Source organism: Scyliorhinus canicula, chromosome 14 (assembly GCF_902713615.1).
Source record: "Scyliorhinus canicula chromosome 14, sScyCan1.1, whole genome shotgun sequence".
NCBI classification, from domain to species: domain Eukaryota; kingdom Metazoa; phylum Chordata; class Chondrichthyes; order Carcharhiniformes; family Scyliorhinidae; genus Scyliorhinus; species Scyliorhinus canicula.
The window spans coordinates 158464037-158482754 of NC_052159.1; the positions used below are offsets into that span (position 1 = coordinate 158464037).

Genomic DNA, 18718 nt, shown 5'->3' on the forward strand with positions numbered 1-18718 from the left:
CTGAGGGAGTGCCGCACTGTCAGAGGGTCAGTACTGAGGGAGTGCCACACTGTCAGAGGGTCAGTACTGAGGGAGTGCTACACTGTCAGAGGGTCAGTACTGAGGGAGTGCCGCACTGTCAGAGGGTCAGTACTGAGGGAGTGCCGCACTGTCAGAGGGTCAGTACTGAGGGAGTGCCGCACTGTCAGAGGGTCAGTACTGAGGGAGTGCCGCACTGTTAGAGGGTCAGTACTGACGGAGTGCCGCGCTGTCAGAGGGTCAGTACTGAGGGAGTGCTACACTGTCAGAGGGTCAGTACTGAGGGAGTGCTGCACTGTCAGAGGGTCAGTACTGAGGGAGTGCCGCACTGTTAGAGGGTCAGTACTGAGGGAGTGCCGCACTGTCAGAGGGTCAGTACTGAGGGAGTGCTACACTGTCAGAGGGTCAGTACTGAGGGAGTGCTGCACTGTCAGAGGGTCAGTACTGAGGGAGTGCCGCACTGTCAGAGGGTCAGTACTGAGGGAGTGCTGCACTGTCAGAGGGTCAGTACTGAGGGAGTGCCGCACTGTCAGAGGGTCAGTACTGAGGGAGTGCTGCACTGTCAGAGGGTCAGTACTGAGGGAGTGCCGCACTGTCAGAGGGTCAGTACTGAGGGACTGCCGCACTGTCAGAGAGTCAGTACTGAGGGAGTGCTGCACTGTTAGAGGGTCAGTACTGAGGGAGTGCCGCACTGTCAGAGGGTCAGTACTGAGGGAGTGCTGCACTGTTAGAGGGTCAGTACTGAGGGCGTGCCGCACTGTCAGAGGGTCAGTACTGAGGGAGTGCTACACTGTCAGAGGGTCAGTACTGAGGGAGTGCTGCACTGTCAGAGGGTCAGTACTGAGGGAGTGCCGCACTGTCAGAGGGTCAGTACTGAGGGAGTGCTGCACTGTCAGAGGGTCAGTACTGAGGGAGTGCCGCACTGTCAGAGGGTCAGTACTGAGGGAGTGCCGCACTGTCAGAGGGTCAGTACTGAGGGAGTGCCACACTGTCAGAGGGTCAGTACTGAGGGAGTGCCGCACTGTCAGAGGGTCAGTACTGAGGGAGTGCCGCACTGTCAGAGGGTCAGTACTGAGGGAGTGCCGCACTGTCAGAGGGTCAGTACTGAGGGAGTGCCGCACTGTCAGAGGGTCAGTACTGAGGGAGTGCCGCACTGTCAGAGGGTCAGTACTGAGGGAGTGCCGCACTGCCAGAGGGTCAGTACTGAGGGAGTGCCGCACTGTCAGAGGGTCAGTACTGAGGGAGTGCCGCACTGTCAGAGGGTCAGTACTGAGGGAGTGCCGCACTGTCAGAGGGTCAGTACTGAGGGAGTGCCGCACTGTCAGAGGGTCAGTACTGAGGGAGTGCCGCACTGTCAGAGGGTCAGTACTGAGGGAGTGCCGCACTGTCAGAGGGTCAGTACTGAGGGAGTGCCGCACTGTCAGAGGGTCAGTACTGAAGGAGTGCCGCACTGTCAGAGGGTCAGTACTGAGGGAGTGCTGCACTGTCAGAGGGTCAGTACTGAGGGAGTGCCGCACTGTCAGAGGGTCAGTACTGAGGGAGTGCCGCACTGTCAGAGGTAACACCCTTTGGCTGAAAGTTTAAACTGGGAGTGTTCTGGTTGGATAACAGTGATTCTGTATCAGTGTGGTGGAGAGCAGGGGAATTATTCCCAGTTTTCTGGCGAGTATTTATTCCTCAATCAGCAACACCAAAAACAGATGATGTGGCTGTCATCACGTTGCTGTGTGTGGGATCTTGCTGTGCTCACATCGGTAACGTGTTTCCTCCCTTCTAACTGTGATTACACTTCTAGAATTCCTCATTGTCTGTGGAATACTCTGGATCAGAAAGGTGCTGTTGGGATATCCGGATCTTTTATTCCTTATCACCCGAAAATTCTCAATCATTTGTTCAGAGTCCTGTGTGGCTCTGTAAAGTTAATGATTTAACATTCATAATGTGTCAGTGAATAATGAATACCAGTGATTGGGGAGATGGGTTGAATGTTTAATTATATTTTCCTAGTTTGGTCAGTGTTTGTTTACCATGTTTCTTGTGCCATTTTGTAAAAATTTAAATCTTTTATACTGTTTCATGTTTGGTTGTTGTAAAAGGTACAGATTTACAATATTTTTCATTGATGTGATTTAGATATAGACGAGTGTAAGAGTGGAGTTCTGGAAGAGAAAGCCTGTAACCATTCCTGCTTCAACGTTCCTGGGAGTTATCGCTGCTTCTGTCACGATGGATTCTTCATTCATTCCAATAAACGGAGCTGCGTTGGTGAGAAACATAGTCACAGCTGGGAAAACACTGGACATGTGCCTTGGGGGATTGGGCCTTGGGGGATGGGGCCGGACAGCGGGATTGGGCCTGACAGCGGGATTGGGCCGGACAGCGGGATTGGGCCTGACAGCGGGATTGGGCCTGACCGCGGGATTGGGTAGGACAGCGGGATTGGGCCTCGGAGGATTGGGCCGGACCGCGGGATTGGGTAGGACAGCGGGATTGGGCCTCGGAGGATTGGGCCGGACCGCGGGATTGGGTAGGACAGCGGGATTGGGCCTCGGGGGATTGGGCCTGACGGCGGGATTCGGCCGGACAGCGGGATTGGGCCGGACAGCGGGATTGGTCCTGACCGCGGGATTGGGCCTGACCGCGGGATGGGGCCGGACAGCGGGATTGAGCCTGACAGCAGGATTGGGCCGGACAGCGGGAATGGGCTGGACAGCGGGAATGGGCCGGACAGCGGGAATGGGCCGGACAGCGGGATGGGGCCGGACAGCGGGATTGGGCCGGACCGCGGGATTGGGCCTCGGGGGATTGGGCCGGACCGCGGGATTGGGCCGGACCGCGGGATTGGGCCGGACCGCGGGATTGGGCCTGACAGCGGGATTGGGCCTGACCGCGGGATTGGGCCGGACAGTGGATTGGGCCTGACAGCGGGATTGGGCCTGACAGTGGGATTGGGCCGGACAGTGGGATTGGGCCTCGGGGTGATTGGGCCTCGGGGGGATTGGGCCTGACAGTGGGATTGGGCCTGACAGTGGGATTGGGCCGGACAGCGGGATTGGGCCTGACCGCGGGATTGGGCCTGACCGCGGGATTGGGCCGGACAGCGGGATTGGGCCTGACAGCGGGATTGGGCCGGACCGCGGGATTGGGCCTGACAGCGGGATTGGGCCGGACAGCGGGATGGGGCCTCGCGGGATTGGGCCTGACCGCGGGATTGGGCCTGACCGCGGGATTGGGCCGGACCGCGGGATTGGGCCGGACCGCGGGATTGGGCCTGACAGCGGGATTGGGCCGGACCGCGGGATTGGGCCTCGGGGATTGGGCCTTGGGGGATTGGGCCTTGGGGGATGGGGCCGGACAGCGGGATTGGGCCGGACCGCGGGATTGGGCCTGACAGCGGGATTGGGCCGGACCGCGGGATTGGGCCTCGGGGATTGGGCCTGACAGCGGGATTGGGCCTGACAGCGGGATTGGGCCGGACCGCGGGATTGGGCCGGACCGCGGGATTGGGCCTGACAGCGGGATTGGGCCGGACCGCGGGATTGGGCCTCGGGGATTGGGCCTTGGGGGATTGGGCCTTGGGGGATGGGGCCGGACAGCGGGATTGGGCCGGACCGCGGGATTGGGCCTGACAGCGGGATTGGGCCGGACCGCGGGATTGGGCCTCGGGGATTGGGCCTGACAGCGGGATTGGGCCTGACAGCGGGATTGGGCCGGACCGCGGGATTGGGCCGGACCGCGGGATTGGGCCGGACAGCGGGAATGGGCCTGACAGTGGGATTGGGCCTGACAGCGGGATTGGGCCTGACAGCGGGATTGGGCCTCGCGGGATTGGGCCTCGCGGGATTGGGCCGGACAGCGGGATTGGGCCGGACAGCGGGATTGGGCCGGACAGCGGGATTGGGCCGGACAGCGGGATTGGGCCTGACAGCGGGATTGGGCCTGACAGTGGGATTGGGCCGGACCGCGGGATTGGGCCTGACAGTGGGATTGGGCCGGACAGCGGGTTTGGGCCGGACAGCGGGAATGGGCCGGACCGCGGGATTGGGCCTGACAGCGGGATTGGGCCTGACAGCGGGAATGGGCCGGACCGCGGGATTGTGCCTTGGGGGATTGGGCCGGACCGCGGGATTGGGCCGGACGGCGGGATTGGGCCTGACGGCGGGATTGGGCCTGACGGCGGGATGGGGCCTCGCGGGATTGGGCCTGACCGCGGGATTGGGCCGGACAGCGGGATTGGGCCGGACAGCGGGATTGGGCCGGACAGCGGGATTGGGCCGGACAGCGGGATTGGGCCGGACCGCGGGATTGGGCCTCGCGGGATTGGGCCTGACAGCGGGATTGGGCCTGACAGCGGGATGGGGCCTGACAGCGGGATTGGGCCGGACAGCGGGATTGGGCCTTGGGGGATTGGGCCGGACCGCGGGATTGGGCCGGACAGCGGGATTGGGCTTGACAGTTTGTTTTCAGCTGGCCAGATATGATGGGCTGAATGGCCTCTTTCTGTTTCAGCTGGACCGGTTGTGTGTGTTGCTGTTTGTGTGTGTGTCAGTGTATTCCCATTGGTGTGGTTGTATGTCAGCATGTATCAACATGTCACTGTGTGTCTGTCAGTGTGAACGAGTGTGTGCATGCGAGCGTGTGTGCGTGCGAGTGTGTGTGAGCGGGAGCGGGCGAGCGAGAGCTGGAGCAGGCGTGCGGGTTCGAGAATGAGTGTTTGCGTCGCCACCTCTTTCTCTCTTTTCCTGTTTAAGTTGCTCTTCTCCCACCTCCTGGACTGAGGTTTTGGGGGATTTTCCTGACTATCTGAGGCTCCGACATCACACGGTGATTAGACTTCAGAAATGATTTAATTGGCTGTAAAGTGGATTTCCAGATGGGGTGAAAGCAGCTGGAGGAATTGCTGACTTGTGCTTTGCATTCTTCAATTTTCAGATGTGGATGAGTGTTTAACGGAGCCGACGATCTGTGGGAAAGCGGTCTGTGTGAACCTTCCGGGAGGTTACGAGTGTAAATGTGACACTGGCTACACCTTCAATAACATCACGAAAGACTGCGAGGGTGAGAGCTGAGCACAGGTTCCACGGAGTATGGCCGCTAAATTGAAAATGCGATAGCAGCTGAAGGATAACGTGACGTGTGGAGCTCTGATCAGGATTATTGTCTTGTTTTTCTGTGAGGCGGGAATGAGTTTTCGGGGATATTGAAGATGGGCCTGTCTTTGCTGCAGTGCCTCAGCCTGTTCCTGTCGGGAGTCAGGCCGGAAAATCAAAGGGGAACCTCCTGGCAGTATTGGGGAAAGTGGGCATCTTTGTTGGAACTGGGCCTGGAATTCCATTTATTCCCAGGACGTGTGCGGTAGGGGCAAGGCCAGCATTCACCATCTGTCCCGAGATAGCAGAGTGAGGGACATGGAGAAGCTGGGGAGACGGTTCAGGAGAGATTTAATAGAGGCTGACAAAGTCAGGAGGGGTTTTGAGCGAGTAAATGAGCCGAATCCGTTTCCACCGACTGGAGGGTCGGTCACCAGAGGGGGACAGATTGGAAATAACTGGCAGAGGAACCGGAGGGGGAGTTGGGGAGAATTTATTTTTACACAGCGAGATATTGTAATCTGAAATGAAAAAATGAAAATCGCTTATTGTCACGTGTAGGCTTCAATGAAGTTACTGTGAAAAGCCCCTAGTCGCCACATTCCGGCGCCTGTTCGGGGAGGCTGGTACGGGAATCGAACCGTGCTGCTGGCCTGCCTTGGTCTGCTTTAAAAGCCAGCGATTTAGCCCGGTGTGCTAAACCAGCCCCTGCTGCCTGAAAGGGTCAATAACTTTCAAAGGGAAATTAGATCAGTACTTGATGGTATTACGGGCCAGGGTTTAGAGAACCTCAAAGTATATCATGGAGTTCACCTGACCCGAACTTTAAATAGATTTTGGTTATGGGGAGCACAAGGACCCACTTTCAGGTGTAATGTTTAAAACAAAACAATGTTTATTCTATGAATCCACTTAACATTTTCTAAACGCACAGTAAACAGTTCATCAACTACAAACACACGTAACTCCACAGGTACAATACTCTATAGGTAACCCTTAATAACTTCCCAAACAATACCCATAAGTTAAACTTTTAAAATACAGACAGCAGGTTTAAGTTCTCCACAGAAACAGGTATTACTGTGAAATTATCAAATGATTTGGAGACATTCTTTAGATTGCAGAGAGAGATCATAACATCTTCTTGCTGTGAATGCAGCTCTCCAACTCTGAAAGCAAAACTAAACACACGGCAGCTGCCAGCTGAAAACTGAAAGACAGACAGCCCAGCTCCACCCACACACTGACATCACTGCAGCTATTTGATAAACACCTATTTCTTAAAGGTACACTCCCATGACAATGGGGAAAGATTTGCAGGACTCTGGGGAAAGAGCCAGGGAGTGGGATTAATTGGAGAGCTCTTTCAAAGATCTGCTGCAGGCATGGTGGCTGAATGATCGCCTCCTGAGCTATGTGAGTTTATGAATTGACATCTGCCAAAGTTACAACAGAAGACTTGTTGGGGGGGGGGGTGAAGTTAGCCTGAGATGGGGGTGGGGGGTGAAGTTAGCCTGAGGTGGGGGTGGGAGGTGAAGTTAGCCTGAGATGGGGGTGGGGAGGGTGAAGTTAGCCTGAGGTGGGGGGGGGGGGGGGGTTGAAGTTCGCCTGAGATGGGGGGGGGGGTGAAGTTAGCCTGAGGTGGGGGGGGTGAAGTTAGCCTGAGGTGGGGGGGGGGGGTGAAGTTAGCCTGAGGTGGGGGGGGGTGAAGTTAGCCTGAGGTGGGGGGGGGGGGTGAAGTTAGCCTGAAGTGGGGGTAGGGGGGGGTGAAGTTAGCCTGAGGTGGGGGGGAGGGGGGAAGTTAGCCTGAGGGGGGGGGGGGTGAAGTTAGCCTGAGGTGGGGGGGGGGGTGAAGTTAGCCTGAGGTGGGGGGGGGGGGGTGAAGTTAGCCTGAGGGGGGGGGGGGGGTGAAGTTAGCCTGAGGTGGGGGGGGGGGGGTGAAGTTAGCCTGAAGTGGGGGGGGGGGTGAAGTTAGCCTGAAGTGGGGGTGGGGGGGGGGTGAAGTTAGCCTGAGGTGGGGGGGGGGTGAAGTTAGTCTGAGGTGGGGGGGGGTGAAGTTAGCCTGAGGTGGGGGGTGGGGGGGGGGGTGAAGTTAGCCTGAGGTGGGGGGGGGGTGAAGTTAGCCTGAAGTGGGGGGGGGTGAAGTTAGCCTGAGGTGGGGGGGAGGGGTGAAGTTAGCCTGAGGTGGGGGGGGGGGGGTGAAGTTAGCCTGAGGTGGGGGGGGGGGTGGTTGGCCTGAGGTGGGGAGGGGGGGGGGTGAAGTTAGCCTGAGGTGGGGGGGGGGTGAAGTTAGCCTGAGGTGAGGTGGGGGGGGTGTGAAGTTAGCCTGAGGTGGGGGGGGGGAAGTTAGCCTGAGGTTGGGGGGGGGGGGTGAAGTTAGCCTGAGGTGGGGGGGGGGGGGTGAAGTTAGCCTGAAGTGGGGGGGGGGGGGTGAAGTTAGCCTGAAGTGGGGGTGGGGGGGGGGTGAAGTTAGCCTGAGGTGGGGGGGGGGGTGAAGTTAGCCTGAGGTGGGGGGGGGGGTGAAGTTAGCCTGAGGTGGGGGGTGGGGGGGGGGTGAAGTTAGCCTGAGGTGGGGGGGGGGGGGTGAAGTTAGCCTGAAGTGGGGGGGGGTGAAGTTAGCCTGAGGTGGGGGGGAGGGGGTGAAGTTAGCCTGAGGTGGGGGGGGGGGGGTGAAGTTAGCCTGAGGTGGGGGGGGGGGTGGTTGGCCTGAGGTGGGGGGGGGGGTGGTTGGCCTGAGGTGGGGGGGGGGGTGAAGTTAGCCTGAGGTGAGGTGGGGGGGGGGGGGTGAAGTTAGCCTGAGGTGGGGGGGGGGGAGTTAGCCTGAGGGTGGGGGGGGGGGGGGGCGGGGGGGTGAAGTTAGCTGAGGTGGGGGGGGGGAAGTTAGCCTGAGGTTGGGGGGGGGGGGGTGAAGTTAGCCTGAGGTGGGGGGGGGGGTGAAGTTAGCCTGAGGTGGGGGGGGGGAAGTTAGCCTGAGGTGGGAGGGGGGGGGGGAAGGTTAGCCCGGGGTGGGGGGGGGGGGGGTGAAGTTAGCCTGAGATGGGGGGGGGGGGGGGGCGTGAAGTTAGCCTGAGGTGGGGGGGGGGGGGGGTGAAGTTAGCCTGAGGTGGGGGGGGGGGGGGTGAAGTTAGCCTGAGGTGGGGGGGGGGGAAGTTAGCCTGAGGTGGGGGAGGGGGGGGGGGGGTTCTCTCAGTGGCTGATGTATGAGATTGATGCCGAGGGCATTAAGAGACAAACATTGGGTAAAAATGCCAGCTATGCCCACGCACCATGAACAAAATATCTTGTGGGTCTGGAGTCACGTGTGGGCTCTGGATGGGTAACCAGGGCAGATTGCTTTTCCTGACGAACATTTAAGAATCAGCTCGTTAACGCTGGAGTTTTTCTGATTATATATTTGTGGTGTCGACTGCAGCATTCCTGATTTTCTAAATTCAGTTCGCAGCTTTATGGGGAGACAGTGGGAATGTTTTACATCCCGGAGCAGACCCCGAGAGTGGCTGGGATCCCGGACAGCGTTGGTGTCTACCCACTCACGCTGCCCGGTGTAGGCCGTTGACCTTCCTGCGTTGGAGGCCAGCCGTCTTGCTCACTCTACTGGAACTAACGGCTGCCGCCACCTCATCCCAGACAGCACTGGCTGCTCTGTGGTTCACCCTCGGGAGAACAGGACAACCTTCCGGGCCTCCATCGCGTCCAGGAGCCTCCCCAGGTCAGCGTCCCCCAATCTTGGGCCCGGTCTCCTGGGCGTCATTGTTGCCAGCTGGCTGGGGTTGGCTGAGCAAGTGCAGCTCAACCTTGTTATGGTGGGGGGGGCTGGCGAGCGGTCCCGGCAAATCAGCTGGCAGGGCGTGAAGCCTTGTCAAATGCACCAATTAACGTTGAATAGTGTTGCCGGCCTTGCTGGGCCGAGTGGCAGAAAGCGCGCGGCGATTCCCGCTCGCTACAGCACTTAGAAATCTTTCCGGAGAATCGGGTCCAATATTTCTGAAATTCCTACATTCATCGCACATATCACTGAACTAATAATCCAGAATCCTGGACAATGCTCTGGGGGCACAGGTTTGAACCCCACCATGGCAGCTGGTGCAGTTTGAATTCAATCAATAAATCTGGAATATAAAGCTGGTCTCAGAGTTGGGGAAAGTATCCGGTTCACTAATGTCCCTTTAGGGAAGGAAATCTGCCGTCCTTACCCGGTCTGACCTACATGTGACTCCAGAACCACAGCAACGTGGTTGACTCTGAAATGCCTGCGGATTTGGAAATGGCCGGGTGAGTCACTCGGGCCGGGATTCTCCCCTAGCCGGCGGGGCGGGGGGTCCCGGCGGGGCGGGGGGTCCCGGCGGGGCGGGGGGTCCCGGCGGGGCGGGGGGTCCCGGTGGGGCAGGGGGTCCCAGCGGGGCGGGGGATCCCAGCGGGGCGGGGGGTCCCAGCGGGCTGGAGTGGCTCCCGCTCCGCCGGCCGGCGCAAACGGCCTTTGGCGCCCCGCCAGCCGGGGCCGAAAGGCCTTCGCCGGCCGGCGCATGCGCCGGAGCGTCAGCGGCTGCTGACGTCAGACCGGCGCATGCGCAGGGGAGGGGGTCTCTTCCGCCCCCGCCATGGTGAAGAAGAAAAAGAGTGCCCCCACAGCACAGGCCCGCCCGCTGATCGTTGGGCCCCAATCGCGGACCAGGGCACCCCCCGGGGCCAGATCGCCCCGTGCACCCCCCCCCCCCCCCCCCCCAGGACCCTGGCGCCTGCCCGCACCGCCAATCCCGCTGGCACCAGACGTGCTGGAGAATCGCTGCGGGGGGGCCGCCGACCGGCACGGTGGGATTCCCGCCCCCGCCGATTCCCGGGTGGCAGAGAATTCAGGCACGTCGGGGGCGGGATTGACGTCGGCCCCCGGGGGGTTGGAGAATTCCGCCCATTGTTCAAAGGCAATTAGGGACGAGCTGGAAATGCCGACCCAGCTCAGTGACACCCACGTGCCGTGGAAGAACAAATTTACACTGATGGGGTTACAACTCAACACCCATACGGTGCCCACCCTATTCCACAGCCAATAGTGGGACTGTTCCCCAATTCTGGAATCTAGATACACATCAGAATATTTATAACGGAAAACCACTGATGAGGGTTGTGTTTTATTTCTTGAGCATTTCTGAGAATTTACCATTTCGGGAGAAGTGTTTTTAAGGAGAGGTTTTTCTAAAGTTTAATCTTCTCTAAATAGATATCGATGAATGTGCGACAAACACGTGTTCATACAGCTGTGTGAATTCCCCTGGCGCCTACAGCTGTTTCTGTGACGGAAGGAAAGGGGAGAAGCTAGCAGCTGATGGTCACAGTTGCCAGGTGAAGGAAGAAGGAACCTGCATTTATATAGCACCTTTCTCAACCTCAGGATGTCCCAGAGGGCTTTGTTGTAATGTTGGAAACGCGGGCAGCCAGTTTACACACAGCAAGATCCCACATGCAGCAATGCGATAATGTGTTTTCAGTGATGTTGGTTGAGGGAAAGTGAACGGCCACGACACCGGAGAGAATTCTTTCCATTTCAGGACCCAGAGAACAGTGCAGAGTACAACTGGAATCTGTGAATGTGTTCACACTGGAGTGGCATTAACATCTCCCAAGTAGGGCAGGCAATCGCTCCCTGCGTCGGTCCATTAGGGTCTGTACAGTGACCCTTATAATCAGCAAACAAATAGCATTCTCACCCCATCGGCTTCTGTTACAATTGATCTAATATCTCCAGAGGTTTTATTCCACCATCTAACACCCAGTTCTCTATCATGCCGGCAGCTGGCACAGTACTGGATGTCAGTGATAAACCCCTTGATTCTAACACCATCTGCAATATCAACTGATGTGTCCTCTGGGTGTGGTGGTTGGAGGTCAATCATCTCCGGTACTGCACAATGTTCAGCACTGTTCGCGACTCCTCAGATACTGAAGCAGTCCATGTCCAAATGCAGCAAGACCTAGACAATATCCAGGCTCGGGGCTGACAAGTGGCAAGTCACATTCACGCCACACAAGTGCCAGGCAATGGCCATCTCCTACAAGAGAGGATCTAACCACCATCCCATGACATTCAGTAGCATTACCGTGACTGAATCCCCCACAATCCTGGGGGTTACCATTGATCAGAAACCAAACTGGACCCAGCCACATTAATTCTGTGGCTACCAGGGCAGGTCAAAGGCTAAGAACCCTATGGTGAGTAACTCAGCTCCTGGACCCCCACCCCCCCCCCCCCCCAAAGCCTGTCCACCATCTACAAGGTACAAGTCAGGAGTGTGATGGAATACTCTCCACTTACCTGGATGAGCGCAGCTTCAACAACACTCGAGAACCATGACACCATCCAGGCCAAAGCAGCCCCGCTTGATTGGCATCCCTTCCACAAATATTCAAACCCCCCACCATTGATGCACAGTAGCAGCAATGTGCACTATCTATAAGATGCACTGTAGGAACTCACCAAGGTTCCTCTGACAGAACCTTCTTAACCCACGACCACTACCATCCAATAATAATAATCTCTTATTGTCACAATTGGCTTTAATGAAGTTACTATGAAAAGCCCCCAGTCGCCACATTCCGGCACCTGTTCGGGGAGGTTGGTACGGGAATTGAACCCGCGCTGCTGGCCTTGTTCTGCATTACAAGCCAGCTGTTTAGCGCACTGTGCTAAACCAGTCCCTCAAGAAGGACAAGAGCAGCAGATACTTGGGAGCCTCAACGCCGCCTGGAGGTTCCCCTCCGAGTCACTCACCACCCTGACTGGGAAATATATCGGCCGTTCCTTCACTGTCACTGGGGCAACATCCTGGAACTCCCTCCCTAACAGCACAGTGGGTGCACCTACACCTCAAGGACTGCAGCGGCTCACCACCACCTGCTGAAGGGCAACTAGGGATGGGCAATAAATGCTGGCCTGGTCAGCGAAGCCCACATCCTGGAAATTGATTTTTTTTTTCATTTAAAAATAGAGGGAAGTTCTTCGAATCACTCCAGTCAATTTTCAGGAACAAGGGCAGCGTGTGACGCAGTGGTTAGCACTGGGACTGCGCCGCCGAGGACCTGGGTTCGAAACACAGTCCAGGGTCACTGTCCGCATGGAGTTTGCACTCTCACCCCAAAAACCCACAGATGTGCAGGGTCGGTGGATTGGACAGACTAAATTTCCCCTTAATTGGAAAAAAAATAATTGGGTACTCTAAATTAAAAGATATATATTTCAGGAACAGCTGGCATCATATTTGTTCATGAGTTTTCTGAAATTCGTAAACAGGTGACATACATACGTTGGCCTGGGTATTACTGAAACAATAAGAATGTGTGAACAATCTTCCCTGTTATTAAATTAATTTTGGAGTGACCAAGGGCGACCAGGAGCTCTGTGAGTTGTGAATCTGCACAATTTGCTCCACACAAGCAGTATCCCACCCTCAAACTCCTCATTGCTTTGAAGGAATTGCTGAATTTACTCATTAAACTCCTTCAGAAATCAGTGATTAATTCCAGAAGGGGCCTTTCAAAAGCGCAATGATTGTCAATCCAATGCTGAACTGCGGATTCTCATCCCCTGCAGCTGGACAACCTTTCCGAGAGGTTGATAAATCTCTAACTTTTTCTTTATCTTTATTCTCACTCTCTTGATTCAGCTCTTCTTTCCCTCTCTTTATTTCTCTTTCTGTTCCTGATTTGACTGTATTGACCCGATTTCCTTCTCCATCATTTCTCTGTTCCTTTCACAATCCTTGAATCTTATTGCCTGAGGGGATAGGCTGGTGGATCCCATTGTTCATTGAGATCCCAGATGCCGAATCCCCCCCTCTCACCTTACCATTCCCAACCCATACTCCAGTCAATTCCAGGATACGATATCGAGCTAAAGGGTGCAGGGGCAGATCTAACCTAACAGAGCACGTTTCAAGATGCCCCACTCCAGATAGACCTGTTTCAATGAGCCCGTGCTGCAGGGTGAGGGGCAATGGGCAGCGATTAGGCCAGTCCCCAGGGATTAAACGGTTTGCTAATGTGTCACATTTGCCATTGAAGACTTGACGGTCAGTGTTATTGGTCAATTATTGGGAACTGTTTGGCTAATTGGAGAAGTGGTTTGATTTGGAAACATTTACAAATGTACAAGTCCCTGCTGCTTTTAATGGGAAGATTCTTTTCCATCAGGAAATCCCCACGTGTTTTGCCCTCCAGACCAGCCGGACGTCCGACATCCTAAACATGGGAGAACTCTTTGCTGGAATTCCTGTCGTCTACCTTCGATTCAAGATTCCTGCGGACAGTAGGTGAGGATGTTGTTAGTCTTGATTTTGCCCTCCTGATGTGGCACAAGGCGATGGAGAGTGGTGAAGGCTGTTCTGGCCATGCGGCGGCTGAGGAATTGATGTGATCACGCTGTCTGTCTCAACTAGGTGAACTCACGGGGCAGCAGGGTGGCGCAGTGAGTAGCATTGCTGCCTCACGGCGCCGAGGTCCCAGGTTCGATCCCGGCTCTGGGTCACTGTCCGTGTGGAGTTTGCACATTCTCCCCGTGTCTGCGTGGGTTTCGCCCCCACAGCCCAAAGATGTGCAGGGTAGGTGGATTGGCCAGGCTAAATTGCCACTTAATTGGAAAAATTAATTGGGTACTCTAAATTTATACAAAAATAAACTCGGTGAACTCACTTTTTAAACCAGCTATCCAGTCCTCAACTGGTTCATTTTCAATCCTCGTGCCCCTGCGAATTGCTTCAATATCATCGCAGGTGGTTTCTGGAAACACTTGGTGTAAACTCTGGATATAAGCTGCTGAGCTGATTCTGTTTCTGAAGAATACAGGGATGTAACTGGATTCACTTCAGCTCAGATGACTTGAGGCTGTGCTGAATCTTTCTTTGATGTGGAGATGCCGGCGTTGGACTGGGGTGAGCACAGTAAGAAGTCTTACAACACCAGGTTAAAGTCCAACAGGTTTGTTTCAAATCACTAGCTTTCGGAGCACTGCTCCTTCCTCAGTTGAACTACGAGTCACCGGAGGATTCACCCGAGGAAGGAGCAGTGCTCCGAAAGCTAGTGATTTGAAACAAACCTGTTGGACTTTAACCTGGTGTTGTAAGGCTTCTTACTGAATCTTTCTTTGTCACTGAGACCCGGCTGTGTCACTGTGTCCAATTCATGGCATCGCATTCCTTAGAGAAGGTTAAGGAGAGATTTAATCGAGGCGTTTAGGATCATGGTGGATTAAAGGAGGAGAATTTGTTTCCTGTGACAGGAAGGTTGGTAACGAGAGGGACATTGATTTAAAGTGATTGACGGAAGGACCAGGGGTGGAGGTGAGTTGTGAGCAGGAAGGCACTGCCGGAGTGGGCGGTAGAAGCAGATTCAGGAGGAACTTTCAAAATTGAAGAACTACTTGAAAATGAAAATAGTTTTCAGAGCAGTGAGGAAGGAGCAGGTGAGATGTTCCAATTGGACGCAGAACAGGCACTGTGGCGAAATGGCCTCCAGATTCTATAAACTGCATCTGTATTCAAGCAGCAGTCTAAAAACTATCCGCGGGCAGCACAGTGGTGCAGTGGGTTAGCACTGCTGCCTCACGGCGCTGAGGTCCCAGGTTCGATCCCGGCTCTGGGTCACTGTCCGTGTGGAGTTTGCACATTTCCCCCCCCCCCCCGTGTCTGCGTGGGTTTCACCCCCACAGCCCAAAAAGATGTGCAGGGTAGATGGATTGGCCACGCTAATTTGCCCCTTAATTGGAAAAATGAATTGGGTATGCTAAATTAATTTTTTTTTTAAATCTATCCGCCTTTTCCATCAGATTTTCTCACTCTTTGTTAATTCTGATCCAGAGTATTGTCACTCTACCTGACAATATGCTGATCGACTCAAATGGATAGAATGATCTCATCTGCAAAATGTTTGTGCATCATTAGGGCGGCACGGTAGCACAGTGGTTAGCACTGTTGCTTCACAGCTCCAGGGTCCCATGTTCGATTCCCGGCTGGGTCACTGTCTGTGCGGAGTCTGCACGTTCTCCCCGTGTGTGCGTGGGTTTCCTCCTGGTGCTCTGGTTTCCTCCCACAGTCCAAAGATGTGCAGGTTGGGTGGATTGGCCGTGATAAATTGCTCTTAGTGTCCAAAAGGTTAAGTGGATTATGGGGGTAGGGTGGAGGCGTGGGCTTAGGTAGGGTGCTCTTTCCCAAGGGCCGGTGCAGACTCGATGGGCCGAATGGCCTCCTTCTGCACTGTAAATTCTATGTCCAAACCAGCTCTCGGGGTGGACAGTGCCATAATGGCAATGTCACTGGATTAGTAATGTTCTGGGGAGCTGGGTTCAGCCGGATAGGATGCTCTCTATGGCACATCTGTAGAAGTTTGTGAGAGTCGATGCAGACAAGCCGAATTTCTTTACCTTCCGTAGGAAGTCGAGACGTTGTTGGGCTTTCTTGACTGTTTGCATCAACGTGAGTGGACCAGGACAGACTGTTGGTGATGGTGACCCCCAGGAACTTAAAGCTATCGACCATCTCCACTTCGGAGCCATTGTCGTGCTGCGCTTCCTGGAGTCGATGATCAGTTCCTTGGTGTTTCCAACATTTAGAGAGAGGTTGTTTTCGGCAGACCATGTAACCAAGTTATCTATCTCCCTTCTGCAGTCTGATTCATCGTCGTTTGAGATAGCGACCCACCACAGTCCTATCATCCGCAAACTTATAGATCGAATTGGAGTTAAATCTTGCCACACAGTCATTCAGACTTAAGCGCAGGTTGACACTCAGTCTCTGCTCTCTCTCTAACTTCTGCTTCTCTGACTATAATAGTCAGTAGACCCTTCCCTGCTCCTGTTCCAGACGTTTAGCTCACTGCTAATCGCTGCTATTCTTTCATGCAGGTTTACAGCAGAATTCAACCTGCGGACCTATGATCCAGAAGGGGTTATATTCTACGCTGAAACCAACGGGAACAGTGCCTGGTTCCTGTTTGCTGTTCGGGGTGGAAAGCTTGAGGTTCAGTTCAAGAATGAGCATGCACCCAAGGTTACAATCAGCGGGGGTCCAGTGATCAATGACGGGACCTGGCGCACGGTAAGTTGTCATTCTTACAGCATAGAGGGAGGCCATTTGGCCCATTGTTCTTGCACTAGCTTTCTGAAAAAGGCAAACAATTGGTTCCACGTTCCCCATTGCATTGCCAAATTCCCCCTTGGCGTGTTTCTATAATTCCCCTTTTGGAAGTTGCTATTGAATCTGCTCTCAGCGCCTTTTCAGACCCTATGTGCTCTCTCAGGTGAATCTGAAAGATCCCATGGCCACTATGTTGAGGAAGAGTGGGGGAGTTCTCTCTCTGGTGTCCTGGGCAATATTTATCCCTCCAGCCATTAGCACTTGGTTGTTTCTGGGATCTTGCTGTGCACAAATGCCTGCAGCATTCCGACATTGCAAGAGTAACTACACTTCAAAAAGCACTTCATTGGCTGTGAAGTACTTTGGGGCGTCCTAAGATCATTGTGATTTTATAAAAAAATGTAAATTCCTCTCCATATCATTGTCCTGGGCTATTGTTAAAAATGACTCATTCTTGTGTTTGGAGATTTGTCTGGTATTAAAAGATTCCGTTTCCTACACTAACAGAACTCACTGCGGGTTGACAGGAGTCAGATATGTGTCAACAGCAAATTGTCCTTCTTCTCTCCCTTCTGATTGCATGTCTGGCCATACCGAGAGTTGAATGTCACAGACTGCTTTGTCTTTCAGATTTCGGTTGAAGAAACTCCGATCAGTGTGTTGGTGAAGGTCACCCAGGAGGCTGTGATCAAGATCAACAGCCCTGGTCGCTTGTTCTCCTTGGCTAATGGAACAACAGAGATAAAGATATCTATCGCAGGTTTACCCAGAGAAGCGGACCGTATCCTTCCAGCTGTAATCACCATTTATTGAAACAATTCACAATAATTTTGCACAAGTGTTTAAGCAGAACTGTTGGTAAACGGCAAAGCTTCAGTTAATGTTTAAATTACAGACTGGCAAAGGGAATAGAAGGTGCTCCTTCATCGATAAAGTCTCCCCACGAATTGGTCCTTTGTCAAACTTGCACTCCATAGATCCATTCACTCATTTGAGGTTAATCAATCTCTTCCCTCTGAATCTCCAAGCTCTGTAATCTCTCACCATTTAGATAATTAGCTTTGTTTTCATTCTCCGCACCCACCCTGTCAATACCCCTCAGGATCTTAAAGGTTTCAATCAAGCTGCCTCTCACTCTTCTAAATTCCAGCAGATACAAACCCAGCCTGTCCAACAACCCACCCATTCTGGGAAATAGTCTGGTAAACCTTCACTGAACTGATTCTAACACATTCACATCTTTCCTTAATTAAGGAGACCAATTCTGTGCACAATACTCCGGATATGGTCTCACCAATACCTTGTACAACTGAAGCATAACCACCCCACATTTGTAACAATGTAGAACACTTTCCACACCGTGGGAGCCGACTATCAATGAGGGCAGACATAGGCAGCGAGGTTCAACACTGATTTCAGTCCACCAGTGTAACCTCAGTCGCCTATGGGAGAGAGTGTTTGATGACTAGTCCTTCAGACCCGGCACCAAGCTCATGGTCTATGGAGCAGTGGTGATCCTGCGTGACGAGGGAACACTCTATATAGTAGGCACCATAAAACCCGAGAGAAGTACCACCAGCATTGTCTCCGTAAGATCCTGCAAATCTATTGGCAAGATAAACGCACCAATGTCAGCGTTCGTGTTCACGTCAACACCCTCAGAAAGGAGGCATTGATCATGCTCGATCAGCCTGGTTGGGTGGGCCACATCAACCACATGCCCGACATGTCCAGCCAATGTGCTGATGTTTAAACCCACTCCCCCCTCCTGTGATAAAAGCAAAATATTGCTAATGCTGGAAATCTGAAATAAAAACTGTAAATGCTGGAAAAACCTGGGACTGTGGAACGAGAAACATTTCATGTCCAAAAAGACACCGACTTATTTTTCTTCCTCCCATCCTCTCTTCATCCCACCCGATCAGCAGATCCTTCTGTTCCTCTCACCCTCCTGCATTTATCTTATTCCCCCTTAAACATATCAACAGCACTCAACTCAACCACTTCCTGTGGGAGCGAGCTCCACATTCTCACCACTCTCTACATACGGACGTTTCTCCTGAATTCCCCATCGGATTTATTTGTGATTATGCTACATTGAAGCTTCCAGTTTTTTTTTTAAATTTAGAGTACCCAATTCATTTTTTCCCAATTAAGGGGCAATTTAGCATGGCCAATCCACCTACCCGGCACATCTTTGGGTTGTGGGGGCGAAACCCACGCAGACACGGGGAGAATGTGCAAACTCCACACGGACAGTGACCCAGGGCCGGGATCGAACCTGGGACCTCGGCGCCGTGAGGCAGCAATGCTAACCACTGCGCCACCGTGCTGCCCTGAAGCTTCCAGTTCTGGTCTCTCCCACATGTGGAAACATCTTCCCTACGTCAACCCTATTTAACCCCTTTGTAATTTTAAAGATCTCTGCCAGGTCATCCCTCAATCTCCTCTTTTCTCAAGGAAGCTTGTTCAATATGTCCCGATTGTTAATGT

The 18718-nt window shown here is 54.0% G+C and overlaps 1 protein-coding gene across 1 annotated transcript in view; it reads left to right on the top strand.

Annotated features, from left to right (window-relative positions):
• The window catches only part of pros1 (protein S), a 69529-nt gene that overhangs the window by 35289 nt on the left and 15522 nt on the right, over positions 1-18718 (top strand). The window contains exons 6-11 of the mRNA XM_038817994.1: positions 2152-2283; positions 4951-5076; positions 10324-10445; positions 13290-13408; positions 15994-16186; positions 16856-17020. Of these exons, the coding sequence (XP_038673922.1) occupies positions 2152-2283; positions 4951-5076; positions 10324-10445; positions 13290-13408; positions 15994-16186; positions 16856-17020 (857 nt within the window). The remainder of the gene's footprint in view (positions 1-2151; positions 2284-4950; positions 5077-10323; positions 10446-13289; positions 13409-15993; positions 16187-16855; positions 17021-18718) is intronic.